At 36.5% G+C, this 19,806-nt stretch overlaps 1 protein-coding gene across 2 annotated transcripts in view; it reads right to left on the minus strand.

The window, feature by feature from the left end:
* The window catches only part of myo5b (myosin VB), a 54,971-nt gene that overhangs the window by 25,394 nt on the left and 9,771 nt on the right, over positions 1–19,806 (minus strand). For both annotated transcript variants that reach the window (XM_081391563.1, XM_081391562.1), the window contains exons 2-11: positions 9,949–10,059; positions 8,874–9,045; positions 6,560–6,704; positions 3,469–3,625; positions 2,610–2,753; positions 2,443–2,524; positions 1,953–2,060; positions 1,728–1,837; positions 1,343–1,608; positions 915–996 (exon numbers count right to left, since the gene is read on the minus strand). In XM_081391563.1, coding sequence (XP_081247689.1) covers positions 915–996; positions 1,343–1,608; positions 1,728–1,837; positions 1,953–2,060; positions 2,443–2,524; positions 2,610–2,753; positions 3,469–3,625; positions 6,560–6,704; positions 8,874–9,045; positions 9,949–10,059 — 1,377 coding nt within the window. The remainder of the gene's footprint in view (positions 1–914; positions 997–1,342; positions 1,609–1,727; positions 1,838–1,952; positions 2,061–2,442; positions 2,525–2,609; positions 2,754–3,468; positions 3,626–6,559; positions 6,705–8,873; positions 9,046–9,948; positions 10,060–19,806) is intronic.

The following is a 19,806-nucleotide window of genomic DNA, read 5'->3' on the forward strand; positions in this document are numbered from 1 at the left end:
GACTGTGATAAAAGGTAAAAAAAAATCCAGTCCACAATCACATTTTATATTGAAAATGAGTCATTTTGTGTGTGTTTTTTCCCCAAATCAGTGACATCATTTACAAATTTGGCAATTAAAGAGTTAAAATCCTGATTTTTTTTAAACATTTAGTATTTTTGAGCAGGACTGAGTTTGATTAATAGATTTATGCAAAAAAAATTGAAAAAAATATTTATCTGATAAATTTTTACAGCAGTTTAAAGTAGTGGCTGTTTTCAGCCACAAACATAACGAAAGGGTAGTAAATTTGCCCACAGTGAACTGTTGAGTTTTTGAAAAATTTCAAAGCATTTTCCCAAAATATGTGTCAAAATAAGATTTGTCACCAAAAATCATCCCATTTGCTGAAACACAGAAAAAGTTATAGCCAAATTTAGACTCAAAAATACCCCATAGTGGATGAAAACATCCCCAACAGCACATAAGGGTTAAGGAACTGGCTTTTGTTAGTTAAATTACCATTATAATGTTATTATAGTGTTATTATTATAAATGTTGTCTAATATATTAAACAATTATAAGATGGATGGCTAAATAATACATAGCAGCTACAGAAGTGTTTACAACTTATATGCTTTGTTCAGCAATTTGTTGTGAAAACTCTCATTTATTGTTTAATATTTAAAATATATTTTTATTATTATTATTTAACAAATAATATCATTTAAAATAATATAAAATAATTTTTTATTAAAATGAAACTAATATGATTTTTTTTACCTTTAAAAAAATAGAGAATACATTTTATTAGAATTATAATATTTATCCAGTATACTATGATATATAAGATAGTATATTTCTAAATATGTATAGCACAGCAGAAGTGACTCAAATGGCACTAAACATGGATCTAGAGATCCTCTATTACTGACCGAGTTGAACTGTTGCTGTAGTTTCTCATTGGCATAGTTAATACAGAACTGCTCAAAGCTGTTGATCTCGAATGTTTCAAATCTGTTGAGAGATGAAGACATGTTAACATTGAATGAAAACAAACTGAACATCTTCTGCACTTCTTTCTGCATCCTATAGCTTGGCACTTCTCTGCTTATTTACTCTAGTGCTGATCAATAAGTTCCCTTATTTGAGGAAGCAATTAGTCCCATGGCCAAAAAGGCTTATAAGCAAATGCTGACTCTAAAAACTCAATGAGGTTTCTGCTAAGGGAAGGTCAAAACATGAAAGACGGTTTCCTGTGGCCCACAGAGACATATTACCCTCCCGTACTGTATATAAGAACCCAGGGAGCTAAGTTTCCAAATCTTTACAAGTATGCCGTCTCATAAATCACAAGCATTACCCGTAGATATCCAGCACACCGATGAATGAGTGCTGTTTAGTGGATGTATGCAAGGCCTTATTGACGTGCTCCACAATCCAGTCAAAGAGATGGGCGTAAATGTGTTTGGCCAGGGCATCTCGGGCGTTGACCGCCTGGGCGTACGACATGTTCTTCACGTAGGTCTCGGCAGTGGTCACCAGCTTCCTGCGGCACAGCCAGTGCTCCATCTGCTCCTGTTCTATACCGAGCAGCTGACAGAAATGATGCAGATAAATGTCGTCTCTCTGCAGGTGAAAAAAAAGATTGTGATTGCTAAGGCAAGTGAAGAATAGTCATCGGTTTAATGCTTTGTATGCTAAAACAAACAACATGCAGCAAGACACACTGTTTGTCGTTTACTTACGGTGATATGGCAGGATTCTCCATCTCTCTCTGACACAATTTCCACGTTCCCCAGGTGCAAGATGGAGGCGATTACCTTAAAGATGCTCATTTGATGGTTCTCTTTCACACCTGCACAACACACAATGCAACCATGGTAAATATTTACGATCAGTAAATACAGTATGGCTTTGGTATAATGATGCAACTCCTTGGTTATTGTCATTTTTATAGCTGTATTCCTCACCAAGCATTGTAAGAGCTTCTCTTGTCTTCACAAGGTCCTCAGCATCATTCACACCCTCAATGAAAATGTTCTCACCGAGAGATGTGAAGGTAAAGTCTTCTGCGCTGGCTAAAACATGAGGGTGAATGGACAATTTGAATGAGCAAAACTTAAAGACTGTCAGTGTTATATAGGTATTATTTATCCTAACTAATTTATCCTTATTAACCTAATAATGTTTTATATTACCTTAACTATTTTAAATGTAATTCAAAATTTTATTTAATTAAATTCACATGTAAATATTTCATGAGAAAAACCCAAAATGAAGATAATTTGTCATTGCAATAATTTGGCAGACAAGTTGCATCGTGTCTCACAGAAAAATGATCATCTCGTGCCACGAGGACCACATTTTTAAGACATATTTGTGACATTTCTGCCAAACAAACTGTATATACCATCATACGGGAAGTAACCAAACCATCATTGTGTTCACTGGGTCACTTACACAAGGCAAGATCTTTAAACTCTGGCAGAGATGATGAAGCACAGAGCTGGTAGAAAATGTGGTAGTTCCTCTCTTCCTCAGCCTGCAGAAACAATGATGTTCAGCACATGGAAAAGCACAAGGGGCTACGATTAAATCTTAAAGCCTCCTTCCGGTGTGAGACGCACCTGAAATACTACTCTGGACTTCTCAAGCAGATACGTTCGCATGTTGGCGCCGATGATGTGATATCTCCTATCAAAGCCAATCTCAATGTATTTCCCAAAGCGGCTGCTGTTGTCATTGCGGGTGGTTTTTGCATTTCCAATGGCCTGCACAGAAGAGAAAAAAAAAAAAAGAGTGTTAATCATGGTTGACTCACTTTTTGGTTGGTATAAGCTGGAACAGGAGGGTTAACAAATGACTGATCCATAATAGAACATAAGGGTGGAGAGTTTCATAACAGAGGGTGTAACATGTTTGAGGAGGCGTAAACCTAAAATCCTGTTTGCAGCATCATTTAGAACGAGTAATTACTGTGATTTCAGATTATTTGTTTGTCTGAGCCGGGATGTTATGAGTCACCTTTAGTATTAGTATCTCTAGGTTTGCATCCTAAGAGATCCTTCTATCACCAGTGCTCATTTCCCACTGTAATGATATCTCTAAATTGACTGTGAGATTTGGCCACTCTCATTGGCACACAGATTATCTTCCTGAAGGGCACACAAGCCAGCTCTGCTCTTATCTGTTCACACAGGCCTGCCGATTCTTGGGTTTCATTTCACAGCTTAAGTGTGCCAGTGCCATAATGAGATGGAGTGATCAGAGAAGCGAGGGCACCTTTACAGCCGCTGCACACTTTGGAAGTACTTGGTGGCACAAGTTTATGAAATTGAACACTGTTTATGAAAGTTTATGAAATTGAACATTGATTATTCTGGTAATGTGTCTGAATTAAGTGGTTCTCAACTCATTGACATTATCTGGAGACCTGGGTCATTTTTCTCTCAATAATTATTAAAAAACAGGAGTGTCAAGGCATACCTCCATGATGGGGCTGGAGGCCAGTACTTTCTCTTCAATGCTGGTGTCATTTGCTGAACCTCCCACTGTGGCAAAAAAGCGCATGGCATACTTTGCCGAAACTGTTTTACCGGCTCCAGACTCGCCACTCACGATTATCGACTGGTTCTTCTCATCTCTGCAGGAAAAAGTTCAGGTTTACATACAGAATCAGTGTCTATATGAATACCTGAGATGATATACATGATAAATAAGTGTATTCAACTAATCAAATGGTGCTTACAGAAAAGGGAGGTCTATGAAACATGTTATGATGCATGATGCAATCTGATGCTCTTATAAAAGAAAATCAAAATAAAGAGTACGACAGGCCTTGGAAAATTGTGACTTTTTATCTGGTCCCAAAATATGGGAGGATCAGAATAATATATATCACATTTATTTTTGCAGTGTGACATTTTTTTGTAAAAATGAAAATGACATTTTTTTGTAAAAAATTGTGTAACTGAATTTGTTATCATATGCAAATACTTTTGATATTAAATAACTTAAATTACAAAATATAATATATAAATGTTAAATATATGTTTTGAGTAAATGTGTGTATATATATATATATATATATATATATATATATATATATGTGTGTGTGTGTGTGTGTGTGTGTATGTATATATATATATATGTATATATATATACACACACACACACTCAAAATATATAATTAGCCATTTAATCAAATTTCATAATGATTACATTTTATATAGTAACCTCAAACTGCAAGGATCAGGGACATTTTACAGTGCATAGCAAAAAAAAAAAGGGTGTGTTGGAACCTCACAAGGTTCCAGGATGGCCTTTGTACACGACTAAAACAAGAGGATGCTGGCTGAGAGTTTTTGTTATGTTTTTAACAAAGTAAAGTGTATGATTTACAGTCACATTTTGTCAGCTGCAGACATTTTGTCATGACTGCAGTTAACATGCTCCAATACTCTGACATCTCTCATCAAAACCACACCAGTTGCCGCTGGTCGGACTTTAACAGAGTCTATATGCACTAGACCTGGATTTCCTCCTTCGCCTGAGTTTATTTTGGGACTTCAGCATTACACCAGTCATTAAGAAGTCACGATGTCTCAGCATGGGATGTTTAGCTCAAGCTTAAACCTGATGTGCAAATGGTTTTGTCTTTTGTTTCAAGCAACAAAAAAACCATATAAATACAAAGGTTCAAAGAATGAAGCTGCGTGCACTGTGATTATCTGCCCACTCTATCCATTATTAAATCGAGTGGAACTTTCAGATTACTCACAGCTTTCAAAGCGCGTGCTGTCATTCCCTGTTTACGGCCAGTGAAAATCACTGCTCTGAAACCTGAGCTTTTTTACAAAACAACAGAGCTGAACCAACAGTTTCATCATTTATTTGATGCAAATAACTTATCAAACTCTTCTTGAGAAATGCTTAATAAATCATCGATAGTCACATAAAATCATAAAATGAGATGACAGTAATCCAGGGTGGCTTTAACTACAAAAAGAGTTCTCGAAGAAAAGAGAAGTATTACAAAAAAAAAATACCTACTAAAATAGCAGGTGCAGTATTATCATATTTATAATACTATTTTGAATGTAATGGTACACTCGTGTTCTAAAGAATTGGATTTTTTTTTTTTTTAGAAGTCTCACCAAGGCTGCATTTATTTGATGAAAATACAGTAACAACAGTAATATTATTACATTTTAAAATAATTGTTTTCTATTTCGATATATTTCAAATTGTAATTTATTTTTATTTACTGTGATGGCAAAGCTGAATTGTCAGTATCATCACTCCAGTCTTCAGAAATCATTTTAATATGCTGATTTGATTTTTTTTATTCTTTTCAATATTGAAAACAGTTGCTGCTGCCTAATATTATAGCAGAACCCATGATACTTTTTTCAGGATTCTTTGATGAATAGAAAGTTCAAAAGAACAGCATTTATTTGAAACAAAAACTTTTTGTAACATTATAAATGTCTTTACCATATAGCTTTTGATCAATTTAATGTGTCCTTGCTGAATAAAAGTATTAATTTCTTTAAAAAAAAAAACATTAACTGGCCCAAAAACTTTTCAACCATATTGTATATTATAGTGAAATTATTAAAAACATTTATTTCTATAAAATTAGTCAATCAGAAACAATGTGTTTTTGAGTTTGTTGATGTTTTATGAGGGTGGGTTTTTGGAGAGAGGGGGTGGGGTTAAATTTATCACAATGAAAAACCACCTAAAGGAGAACTCCGGTCAATTTTAACATTGAGCTCATTTTTTTGTACATTTGGAGTGCTGTCAATACAGAGAACAACGACAAAAATCGGTGTTGCCTACACCGAGTTATTCTATTTTTAAAATTTGCACCCTATTGACTTCAATGGGGCAAGTAGTAAGCCTGCTTTTTAGCCTCTTAACATCCTTTAAGTGTCATTACGAGTGCACAGAAAATGTGAGTGATTCCTTCCGAGTGAACACGGGTGAATCTGACTGCAGTAGATGTTAGAGATATTAATAAAAATGAAGTTAATTCAGCCAGCGCTCATACCTCTGTTTACATCCTGTTTTCGGTGGAAGGCCATAGTAATCGATTGTCGAGTTCACGCGCGTGATCATAGGCACTAAACCTATGCGCGTGAACTCGACAATCGATTACTATGGCCTTCCACCGAAAACAGGATGTAAACAGAGGTATGAGCGCTGGCTGAATTAACTTCATTTTTATTAATATCTCTAACATCTACTGCAGTCAGATTCACCCGTGTTCACTCGGAAGGAATCACTCACATTTTCTGTGCACTCGTAATGACACTTAAAGGATGTTAAGAGGCTAAAAAGCAGGCTTACTACTTGCCCCATTGAAGTCAATAGGGTGCAAATTTTAAAAATAGAATAACTCGGTGTAGGCAACACCGATTTTTGTCGTTGTTCTCTGTATTGACAGCACTCCAAATGTACAAAAAAATTAGCTCAATGTTAAAATTGACCGGAGTTCTCCTTTAATAACACCTTGAACAAATAAACTTAATTAGCTTGTCATCTTATAAGACAGTGAAAAACAAGCACAAACCTGGCCATCTGTTTGTACGCTTCCTCTGCCACAGCAAATATATGAGGGTCCATGTCCCCCATATTCTGGCCGCTGTACGCATTGATGACTTCTTCTCCATAGATCTGCAGTTGCTCGTACGGGTTGATGGCCACCAGAACAATCCCTGAGGAGAGATTTACACCAGGTTTACACCTACAACTGTGCAACACAGTTAATACACAGAATCGCATTATTTAAATCAGACAAAATCATGATGATACAGATAAATGTTTAAATATTTGTTCATGACTATAATTATCATGTGACATCAATAATCGAATGATGTCGCAGCAAGCAAAATGACGTTAATGCGTGATGTGTCGGTTTAAAAGAGAGAACACAAAACAGACACACGTCTGTGAAAGTGAAAAGGAAGATAAAAGACATAAAACATAAAAGAGCAGTTATGAGTCAATGGGCATTGTTGTGACCTGACAGAGACGATAATGGGAATCATTCAGCCATTACAAAGCACAGCAGACCAGGAACCAACAATAAAACAAGACAAACAAGAGCTGGACGCTCTTTTGACAAGACCACAAATATCTGTTAGACCATATGAGCATGTCGTACTGTATATAAAACAGCAGGTACGCTCTTCTTGATTGTCTAACAGGACACGTCATCCAGCGTTTGGGTTCAAACATACATTGCTAAATGTGTCTAGGCTAATTCTCCAAAACAACTCAGTGGAAATCAACACACACACCCACAAATAAAACACAATCCCAGAATTCCACAACCTATTAACATGGGTATGTTGTCATAGGGACAGAGTTACTAACAGAAACACTAAACGTGATGAGTGTAGACTGGACAGGTGTGTCTTTGTTACTCTCCAGTAAAGCCTGTTGACCTTGGAAACCTAATTACAACATTTACAGCTTCCCTACAATCAAAATTGGGGTAAAACTCTGTACAGTCATACATTCAACATTCAAAATCTGTGGGAGGTTAGAACAACAACTGAAGGAGTTTGGTATTTAAACATGTCATTTGAAGTCACTTAAATGTTATTATCTTAAATGGGTCCTATTACGCTTTTTCAATTTTCAACTTTAGTTAGTGTGTAATGTTGCTGTTTGAGCATAAAAAAAGATCTACAAGGTTACAAAGCTCAAAGTCCACTCCAAAGGGAGATTTGAATCCCCTCTCCAAGAACTACAACAAAAAGTCAAATGTTACTCATTTAAAGAAGTCCCACCCACAGAATGTGCAAAAAAAAGGACGAGGCCTGGCTGAGCGGCAATAGAGAATTCAGTGTTGTCGCTATGTCAAAGACACGCTTTTTTCCACCCTGTTTCCAAAACTCATTTGTTTGACCTTCCTAAGACTGACGAATGAAGAGAGGTTAAAACTTATTTTAAACACTGTGCCTGAACATTATAACCCCAGTGTTTATCTGTGTGCTGCACATTTTTCTGAGAACAGCTTCCAGACAATGCAGGCTATACGCACAAAAGCTTCTCCTGAAATAGAGCAGTTCCCACTTTGTCAGGGCAATCTGTTGTTTGTGGAACATAAATTGTAAGTATGTCTTATTATTTTTTGTTGCGTTTTCTACTAACAGTTCAAATTATAAGTTTTATGTTGTTGCTACGATGTAAACAAAGAGCAAAGCTTTGCCTCCGCTCACCTGCTAGCCAACATAGTGTTGATTAAGTGTTTACTGTAGCTTTTGTAAGCTCTCACTTTTGTTCACCGCCCCATAGGAAAATTAACCATGGTTTTATGATCAATTACTGTTTTTATTTCCATAGTTTTCTGTGAAACCTGTGCTTGCAAAGCTAACCAATCACAGCACATTTTGTATTTCAGAAGGAGGAGCTTCATCGAAACAGTAACTCAATGGTGTGCTCGAGCCAGACTGGGGAGAGAGAAACTGTAATATTGTAAAATATGTGAAAAATAATGTGTTTTTTGAACAATCAAGCATGAAAGCCTATTCTAGAATGCCCCATAAACAAAATCAAGACTTTGTAAAAGGGCATAATAGGACCCCTTTAATAATCTATTTATCTTAAATAAAAAATGAGAGACAAGATTGGCTTATGACATTTATAAAAATGCTAGAATTTAAAAAAAAAAAATCTAAACTATATGATTAAATGATGCATTGTAATGTATTGTTTTATTAATTTCAATACATGTTTTATCTATTCAAAACATTATCTATCTATCTATCTATCTATCTATCTATCTATCTATCTATCTATCTATCTATCTATCTATCTGCTCATCACTACATTAAATCAGAAACATTCTCTTCAAAACACACACAAACACGACTTACCACAGTAAGTGTAAATGTGATTGGACTCGAGGAAGCGGACCTTGAGGTTGTGGAGCACAGCAGGCTCGTGGAGGTAGCTGAGAGCAGTGAGGTCATTCTCTCCTACCAGAATATCAGGATTCCGAAGAAATGGAAGAGGATTGTCTTTGGGACCAATTGAATATTCTAACGTCTAGGAATAGAGACGGCAAAGAGACGGCAATGCCATTAAGCAGAAACAGTAGATTAGAAATTGATTGGATTCAAACCACAATGTGAAATAACTTTGAAGGCTTCAATAATCAAAAAGTATCTTTTGGCAGACTGAGAGTGTTTGTAATGCAGTGCAGGCACAAGAGCGTCAATAAGTCATGCTGATCTTTATTTCATCTACTGGTTTATTCAGGTTTCCCCAACATTGTTTTTTTGATAATACACATGGGAATATGGCGTACAACCTCCCCTCTAAGGGTCTGCACTTCTTACACACCAAAACATTATCAATGATTCATACGACACACTTTCCTCAGTGCTGTGAAACCCAAACGAAGGAAACATTAAGATCTAGTTAAGATCGGGTTAAGGTCACAACTGCTGTGTCACGACAAATTTTAAACCCAGCATGGTTCAGTCTGCTTAAAATCACTAATTAATCCAATTTTAACTGAATGAAACCTTTTTTTTTTTTTATACAAATTCCCAACCAATTTCATAAACTATGGGTGCATTTTTCTATTTGTTATTTGAAGGTCAAATTGTCAAATTCCTTTAGCGTGTGTGTGTCTGTGTGTGCATGTGTGTGTATATATATATATATATATATATATATATATATATATATATATATATATATATATATATATATATATAAAATTAATATTTAATATTAATATAATAATTATATTAATATAATTAATATTTGAATATTATGAATATTTTGGTAACAGAACATAAATCTGTATCTGTTACCCCCAAAGATTGGGTCTGGAAAGCAAATCCGATTAATCTGCAGTGTGAACCATAAGACTCACTAATAAAAATCACATTACAGAATAAATATATGATTAGGTGAAAGAAGGGGAGGCTGTATGCTCACCGATTCATCTTCTAATTTGAGGTGAAGCACTGAGTCTCCCTCCTTATAATCCTTGACGATTTCAGCCGACCTCCAGACATCATCTGGGTCAGGGATCCAAACCCGGGTGTACTGAAAAACACAGATAAAAACCATGTTTAAATAAAAGCAAGACAAACATCAAACAAGACATAACATATTAAACATATTAAACATAATCTAAACATACACAACAATCATGGTTTCTAGGGCTGAGAGAAAAATCGATTCACCTAGGTATCGAGATTTTTTTTAAACGATTTTAAAATCATTTTTTTTATTACAGAATCGATATTAATTCAAATTAAATTGCTTTATTTTTGCCCTTGCTTGTAGATGAGGTTGACAGAAGTTAGCCACTTTAGTTTCAACAGAGGATGAAATGTGTCGTTATTTGAGTATTGAGTGACGTAATATAAGTGGACGCGTGAGAGCGTCCTGCCTGAGACTCAATGCATTGAAAAGCCCTTGCGAGGCTAACTGTTACTCATATGCTGAGAGAGAGTTATAAGACAGTAGAGCTGCACGATTCATCTTTAAAAGACTGTGATCTTGATTCAAACACCCACGCCATCTTCTTCCATTTCTTCTGTCTATTAAACCTTTGACAAAATCATATCGCAACATTCAAATCTGTGTTGGCGCTGCCGTTGACCCAGAGAGAGTTGTCATGAAACAGCAGTCTTTTCCTCAGTATCATTATTTCTGTGATACAATAGTTCAAATTATCGTAGAAGTACTGGGACAAAAGTTTAAAGTTTAAATATAAATACTGATGTCTATGATAGCGAAAGAGTATATCAGCTTTTGATAATAATTTGGTGCTTAAAAGAGTAACCCCAGAGTGCAGTCTGGACGATGGGGCGGGGCGACACTTTTAGGCGGGGCGACACGTGTCGCTCCGCCCACACCCGATTTTATTGGTTTATAATACAGCAATCTAATTGGCGTAGCCGTTTGAGGCATGAGCATGCGCATTCCTTTATGTACGAGTCTATGGTAGGAGTTTATGAATGATCTACGACTTCGACGCTGTTTGGCCATACTACAGAAATATTAAGTGATGATAACCATGGGGATTTCCGATTTCAGTAGCCTAATGATCAATTGGATAATATTTTGCTGAATTTACGGGTCAAGTTAGATGAAGTTACTGTCAAAATGTATTCGTATAGCGCTCAATTCACATCGTCTCAAAGCAGCTTTACAAAAAATCATATTGTAAGCTTTAGGCTAATATTGAGCAGTTTTAGGGCTAGGCAATATCACGAAATATGTTGCTGATAAATTACTGTTTGAAATTTAGATAGCCTACTCTTATATTTATTAATTTACCCAGCAGATAAGTCAGTGCCACTTTTAGTGAGCAATGATCATGACAGCATGAAATTACTGGCATATAGGCTATCAAAGGAGAGATCATTTCTAGGCTGATATAGGCTAGACAATATTTTTCCGCATGTCATGCAGGGCTCCGGAATTTCAAATCATTCGTAAATGCTTCTTCGTTTTTCCATTAGGATCAGTGAATAAACACAAACTCGGGATTTTACACAAATGATGATAATTCACTGTATTTCAGTAAAACATCGGATAAATCCGAAAGTTTGTTTTATTTTATTTTAAAGCAAAACCACAGTGACAAATAAGACAATAATAGGCTAGCCTACCAAATAGTATACAAGCCCAGATCGATATAATAAATCTGTTTTAGTAAATACATATTTATTTATTTTCACATTTCAGCACTACACGGTTTTAATTCTATTGTAGCCAACGCACAAAACCCAATGGCCTGATGATGTCACAGTAACATATAGTCGAATTGTAGCCTACGGTCGACACTTATAAAACATGAATCTTTAAAACTATAACATAGGGATTTTACAGAACCAACAGGCCCTCATTTTATTAACAAAGAAACGTGAGTTTGCCATTAAACATTTTATTTGCACTGTAGCCTACCAAATAACGCACGCATTGGACAACATCTCGCTAAAAAAATGACAACAAAAAACGGTCGTGCTTTAAAAATGAAAATCAGCTGCTTTTACATTCTTACAGTGAATTCTCATCCTTTGAGTAAAATCGAGTTTGTAAAACATCTCTTTGAAGTAGGCCTGCGTTCGTTTTTAAACAATAACTTCATCCATTCTGTTTCTTAAGTACAATAAAACATTAGCCAATAGATCTTAACTAAAATTACCATGGTAAACCGACAACATATAGCCTACGATTAAAGTTAGCATTTAATATTTCTTTAATACGGCCAAATCATTCATAAAATCGAACTGAAAGGAATGCGCATGCTCAGACCTGAATCGTCTACACCAATAAGATTGCGGTATTATAAACCAATTAAATTGGGTGTGGGCGGAGTGACACGTGTCGCCCCGCTTAAAAGTGTCGCCCCGCCCCATCGTCCAGACTGCACTCTGGGGTACTACGCTTAAAATAACGCATTTATCGATTACATTGTTTTGCCACAAGGTGGCGACAAGTGACTGTTAAAAAATGAATTTGTTATTGAATCATTTATTAAAGAGAATGTAGTAGTACTGTACGGTGCTTCTGTAAGTCAGAAAAATGTGATGAATTGTTTTTGTAAATATGACTAATCTTATACATCATGTACAGTCTGTATAAGTGTATGATTTAACTTTTCCCCATGGTGTTTAATCTAGTTGCAATATCAAATCGCAATACTTGTAGATTCGCAATTCTTAAAAAATATATATATTTTTTTAAATTGCAATACATATCGTATCGGCACCCAAGTATCGTGATAATATCGAATCGGGAGATAGGTGTATCGTCCCAGCCCTAATGGTTTCACTTATCCATGAGGACAACGACCCAAGCGGTCATTCATCTTCTCATAATAAAGAATAAAGCTGAATACAGAGATATACAGCTCCAGTGCTTTTATCAGCAGAATCTGTAAATAATTGGAGGATCAGCAGTACAGGCAGAGAGTTCAGAGACAAATTGAACCGCAGTGGGATGTACGCAGACTGTGTTTGTAGAATTTGCCATATCCTTCCAATCAAATGCTGGAAGAATACTCAAATGGAAAGTGTATGCGTCTGAGGATTTCTACCCTGAAAAATGATACAGTATATGGCTTTTCACACTTGACACTTAACATTCTAAAGCAGCATCATTTCATACTGCAAAAATTCTGGAGCTCTGGAGAAGGGCTTCTTAACCCCGGGTAAAAAGCTGTGCTAAAATGAAATTTTTCTTTACCAGGGATAAAAACAGGGTTTAGAATGACGATAACCCGGGGTTAAAAGCAGTGTGAAAAGCCTGATATGTTTGAAACATCTACTGGACGTATTAAAGTAGCATTATTCTCTCATATAGTCTTAGAGTTAGTAGCCTAGCTGGATAACTCTTCATCCATCATGACCCAGAGAGAGGTCTGAGGTACCCATTGGAGATGGATTCTCATCCAGTTAGCATTGAGGTTTAGGCAAGGTATTAAAGGTAGTGTAGGCAATTTCCGACAGGCTAGCAATAGCAAGCTAGCTTTGAAAGAACAAGATCCCACCCTCTCTAGAGCGTCTCCAAAGCCACGCCTCCTTCGAACAGATTCAGCAGATTCTGCAAAGCGTCACGAGATGAGAGACGGCGTTAAATTACCTCATGTCTCAAAGCACATAACATTACAATAACAATGAACGTAAACAGCTTACAGAGCTCTAGTTGTACCACCTGACTGCTGCAGATTCATTTCAGCGTTGTTAGTGTTGACATAGAAACGCATAAATCCGAGTCTGAGGACGTGAGCTCCGGGTAGAACGTCATGGGTTGCCATCTCGTAATTATGGTTACGACATGGTGTGAACGCAGCATAAGCTTGTTGTTTTGGTTCAGGAGGAACTGTAAAAGGCGGTGTCTGTGTGGCGCTCGGTGACTGCCTGTCTACAACTCTGCATTGCCTTAAAGAACGAACTGATGACGTGTGACGTCTGGGTGGAGGGATGGAAATACATGTTAACTGGCAGGTAGGACACCGTATCGTTGCATTCGGTCCTGAGACTTTCACAGAAAATATATGTAGATATTTTAATATTTAGAATAGAACAGACCATTTCTATTGATTGCTATCAGGATGTGAAGAGAGTTTCAACCAGTATAACAAAAAGTGTTTATAAAACAAATTGCCTACCCTACCTATATAAAAAAAGAGAGATTCATGAATCAAAGAAAAATAAGATACCACTGAATGATGAACCATTGTGTCTTCTGCTCCAAGTGATGCACAATGCCTCAATGTTAGTGATAAACTGAGTATGTAATGAGAGTGAGCTGTTATCAATCCTGAAGGCAGTTAGAAGTCAACTTCTGCTGGCGATCTGTGTGCCTGTGTGTGTGTGTGTGTGTGTGTGTGTGTGTGTGTGTGTGTGTGTGTGTGTGTGTGTGTGTGTGTGTGTGTGTGTGTGTGTGTGTGTGTGTGTGTGTGTGTAAAGAACACGGCTTTCGACCTTCAAAAAAATCCACAAAAGAAATAAGTGGGTATAAGCCGCTTAAAGAGCCACAAGTTTATTAGAAGCACATTCAGTTGCTAAATCCACCACAACTCTGCATGATCAGCCTTAACAGATTCTTAACTAATAAATCATGCCCTCAAATTAAGCAGCAAACAAGTCAAACAATGCTGTAAAGTCCTCAGTGTTCAAGCTAGAACCAGGATGAATAATATAAGGGAAAGCCTAGTTCACCCAAAAATGGAATTTCTGTCACCATTTACTCTTCCTTGTGTCGTTCCAAACTTGTATGACTTTCTTTCTTCAAGTGTAATCCACAACACCTTTTGCAGTATTTCAATCACCAAAAGCAAAGGGATATTTAAAAAAAAACACTTAAAGTGCCTTAAAGGGATGGTTCGGAGTAAAATCAACCTAGGGTCCTCTGCACCATGACCTCGAGGCCAAACACCCCCCCAGAAGCCTTTTTTCCCTTGGTTGAACATTATTAAAGTTAGAGCTTATTTAGAGATATCAGCCGAATGGCTCAGTGCAGTCGCTAATGGAACCTAGGATGTATCTTGTAAATTACCCCACTAATAATGCCCAGAATGGTACCAAACTTCTACAGTAGTACTGTGGAAGGACACCTCAGTCCGGGTACACCTCTTAACTAAAAGGCTGAACTTTGCAGTCTTCTCCGTAGAAGTCGCTCCTTATCAGAGCCTTCCCGGCTGACAACAGCGTTTTCAATCCTAGTTAAAGGCGGAGTGAGCGATACTGCAGGATGATTTAAAGATATGAATGGATCAAGTGCTGACTTTGAGCGTGCTGTTTCTAATATTATTCATATGATGGTTTCATATGGAGTTAGTTAGTGAGCGAGTATGTGCAACAATGAATTGAATGTCAACATCGAATGTGAGGAAAGCAGGCGATGGGGTGATTTTTGTTCCTCTTGAACAGTGTACTTGTGGTCACGGCTACTTTAAACAAAGATATGATAACCAGCAAAGGCTAAACTTCTACAGGTCACACCTGCAGCTTGATCGAATGCCAAATTATCTATAAAAAAATAAAAATAATAGAAGATCTTACTGGGATCATATCATATAGGCCTAACAAGACAAAAAAAGAAAAAAAAAAAATTCTGACAAAAATCTGAAATAATAAATGTACTAAAGATAAATAAATAAATAAATTCACAGCATATACCCAGCTTTAGAGTTTGGGCTCATCTGATCTGATCTGACACAATGGGGACGTACTTTAACCAAGCTGAGTGAAATGACGGGACATACTGAACTCAGACTGATGTGCCTCAGGTAGAAATAAAACGAAAACTTAAGAGCTAAGAATGAGATTCACCAAGACACAGCGGAAACAACAGATTTCGATCGAACAGCAGGGGTCTTGTCTGGCTTTGCCGTCTGTTACATCACACAGTCTTTTAATGTTTCAGTGTAGCGTTCTGGCTGTTCACAGATACAGCACAAAATAAGGCTCAAGAGACGCAAGAAGCTTGATGATAACAAGAGCTGATAACACCGACTCATTTGAAACTTTTTAATGGAGCCCTCTGCATAATTTTCATGAAGTGGGAAACAAGCAAGACGTCCTCTCAAAGGTCCAATGTTAGCAACCAACAAGTCACAATTTACTACCTATCATTGACAGTGGTATTTATAATTTAGAGAGCAATTTATAGGACAAAAATATGTAAATGCTGTGAGTGTAAGATGATTTTGAAAATGTACGAATTTCGTACATTACATAATTTTAAAGTAGCATTTATTTAGTAAAACAAGTGCCATTTTTTCAAAACAAGAGTCATTTATAACAAGGAGCAGCATTAGCACAAGCACTTGACAACACTACTGTTCAAAAGTTTGGGAGTCTTTACAATTTTTTACAATTTCCATTTCAAATAAATGCTGTTCTTTTGAACGTATTTAAAAAATGGATTACATTTTCTTAGAAAAAAAATTATAAAGCACTACTGTTTTGAACATTGGTAATAATGAGAAATGTTTCTCGAGCACCAAATTAGAATGATTTCCGAGGGATCATGTGACACTGAAGAATTTTTACTGTTTTTTCTTTACTGTATTTGATCAAATAAATGCAGCCTTGGCAAGTATAAAAATAATTTAAAAAACATTTAAAGTATCTTACTGACCCCAAACTTGAGCAGTAGTGTATAATAATAAAATACATTTCAAAGATTAAAAAGACAATAATAATGTAAAAAAAAATATTTGAAGGCCTGCTTTTTTAAAATCAAAAAAAGGTTTGGTTTAGCCACTCTGGCTCGTAATGTGTGCCCTCTCGCACAGATGAGTATGCACAACAGTTGCACAAATACTCTCAAATATGGTTTTTAATCTTATCAAAAAAAATGTCACTCTGGTGCTAAAGTACAGTACGGGTCTAGCTGCCTTTATAAAAATCAAAACTCTACAAAACTGAACAGGATCTAAACATTGAAGAATGGTCTGTCGTTTATGAATGTGATTTGTAATTGGACTACTGTGCAAAGAAAAACACTGGGTTAATTCTGGGTAAAAATGTTGGGTTTGCTAAATGAGCAATCTACAATTGTCTATATAGATCAACTGTCATATGAACATATTCAATGGAAGAAGCCTAGAAACCTGTCCAATTAATAATACTCCAAAGCACACACACGTTGCACATCACTGACATTTCAGGAACTCTGTGTAAGTTCGAGGAATCTGGGGCAGGTGTGATATAAGCAAATGCACCTCATTCCATGAAGTCTTGCATCACCTCTGTCGATTATTGAAGCTGCAAGCTGAAGGAAACTCGTTTGAGAATCACTCCTGATTTAACAGACATTATATATTTTAAGTTACAGTTCACATGAAAAATTCTCCCTTACATCATTCCAAACTCATATAGCGCTTTTATCCGTGAAACAGAAACAATGATGTTTTGAAAACTTTTTAAGCCGTTTCTTTAATAAAATTAAAGTGAATAGCGATCATGGGTTCCAAAAAGTACAAAAAAGTTGTACATTTGTCTTGTGTGCTATATACCAAATTGTACGAAGCCATAGGACAGCCAGAAATGTGTGTTATTCACTGAAAATCTTGCCTTCACAACCATGGTCACCATTCACTTCTATGAAAAAGAGTCGCTTGGACATTCTGACATTCATGACTGAAAAGAGACATACAGGTCTGTAAGAAAATGAGGAGGACTAAATAAAAGATCCATTTCTGGGCGACCTAGCCTTTTAAAAGCTTTAGGTACACACGGTAGAGGAACTTAACAGATGGGTGTGTGTACAGAAAGCGAAAAGAATGAACTGAAATATGATGCTTTGACCTCAAATAGGTCCATAGTTGCCCTAATATAGAAGTGTTTCAGTAGAGTAGGCCTCATGCAAATTGTGTTCGAGATCAATCTACTTATTTGGTTTGTAAATCATTTTCTGATGACAAAACCTGGGTGTCTACCTTGACAGCGCAGTATTGTCAGAGGTGGCCTGGGTGTTTTTCTGTTGTCAAGCAATAACAACAGTTATGTTTTAGTATAGTACAATTTCCTTTTTTTTCTCCACTATTTGTTTTCAAAGCTTTCAATTTGTACATACAACATTGGGCAGAATGTGGAATTACATTTACTAAACCTCTGAAAAAATATTACTTTTCTGGTTTCAGATGATAAATTGCTGTTAGTGATGCTAGAAAAACAAAAGCACATGGTATGTGGTACAATAAACAGGCCTAATTCTATATTTATGAATGATCAAATGCCTCATTAGCAAATGACAACATAAACAACTGCACTAAATGATCAGTAGAGGTTCAGTCCAGCTAAACAAATGAGTCTATTTGGTCCTACCTCTATTTTTGGGTGGGGAGAAACACTGTTCCCTTTCATACTCGATTAATTAATTTATACTAATTAATGTCACTTTGTGCCCCAGTGCTAAGCAAGTCCCCTTTTTAAAAAGCACTCAGACACAAAAGAACCCCCCCCCCCCCTCCATCAAAACATGCCCCAAGTGACCATGTGTACAATCCGTGTGAAAGGATTCTTTTGAAGGAGAAAACGAATGCATGATTGGCAAATTAAGGATGAGGTTAACCAAGTTCTGACAGCTTGTAGAGGATACATCATCCCATAATAATCTATTATAGCTGTCTGAGTCTGACCCCATATTATGACATCATAAAAATACAGTTTTTCCTTTGCATCCTTTGAAAAGTTGTTATTTTTGTTCACAAAAACTATTCTCGTCGCTTCATAACATTAAGGTTGATCCACTGATGTCACATGGACTATTTTAACAATGTCTTTACTACCTTTCTGGGCCTTGAAAGTTGCAATGACGTTGCTGTCAATGGAGGGGTCAGAAAGCTCTCAGATTTCATCAAAAATATCTTCATTTGTGTTCTGAAGATGAACGAATGTCTTACGGGTTTGGAACGATATTGTAATTAATAACAGAAACATTTTTGGGTAAACTAACCCTTTAATATAAGACTCTATACTAGGAATCATTTGGATGCGCCTCTTGCATGCTTCTTAATGACGTTGTTGGTGATATTACTTATGAAGTTACATTTCTGTTAGGATGCCTTAATTAGTTAGCTATTGTGCATGGGTGATGCTGATCAGACCAAATTTTAATTAAATGTAAAATTATTATATGAATAAGCACCTATGAAGGGCTCACTTATGCTCGGCTGTTTTCACAGGAATTAATTAACAGTTGACTGAGCATCTTGCTTATCAACTATTCCCTATGAGTCCAGAAAAACTGGCTTGGAAAATGAATGCACTGAAGTGACAGGATTTCTACAGAATGTATGAGATGGCCAAGTACTAGGAACAAGGTTCTGAAAATTTCAAGTCAGAGAGAAGATTTATGGGCTTCCAAACTAAATTGGATACCATTTACTTTCACTGTCTGGACAAAGAAACAAACAAAAACCAAAACCATAAAAAGTGAATAGGTGTTGATATTTTTAACCCCAAAAAAACACATCCATCCATCATAAAAGTACTCCAAAAGGCTCCGGGGGTTAATAAAGACCTTCAGAAGCGAAGTGATATGTTTGTGTACGAAAAATATCCATATCTAAAACTTTACAAATTAAAATAACTAGCTTCCGGCAGATGGCCTACGCAAGTCGACTTGTGTCGGTTGCACGATTAATCGAAATGTAACCGCAAGCGATTTGGCAAAGGCTGCGATTATTTGATGCACAGCTCTGTGCTCCATCTGAAAGCCAGAGGGCGCTCTCGCTCAGACACTACACATATTCCTGAAGAAGTAGACAACACACTGATTTCAGGAAATCCCTATGGGCATCATACTATCCCTGTAGCTGAA

Source organism: Scardinius erythrophthalmus (genome assembly GCF_964197995.2).
Source record: "Scardinius erythrophthalmus genome assembly, chromosome: 17".
NCBI classification, from domain to species: Eukaryota; Metazoa; Chordata; class Actinopteri; order Cypriniformes; family Leuciscidae; genus Scardinius; species Scardinius erythrophthalmus.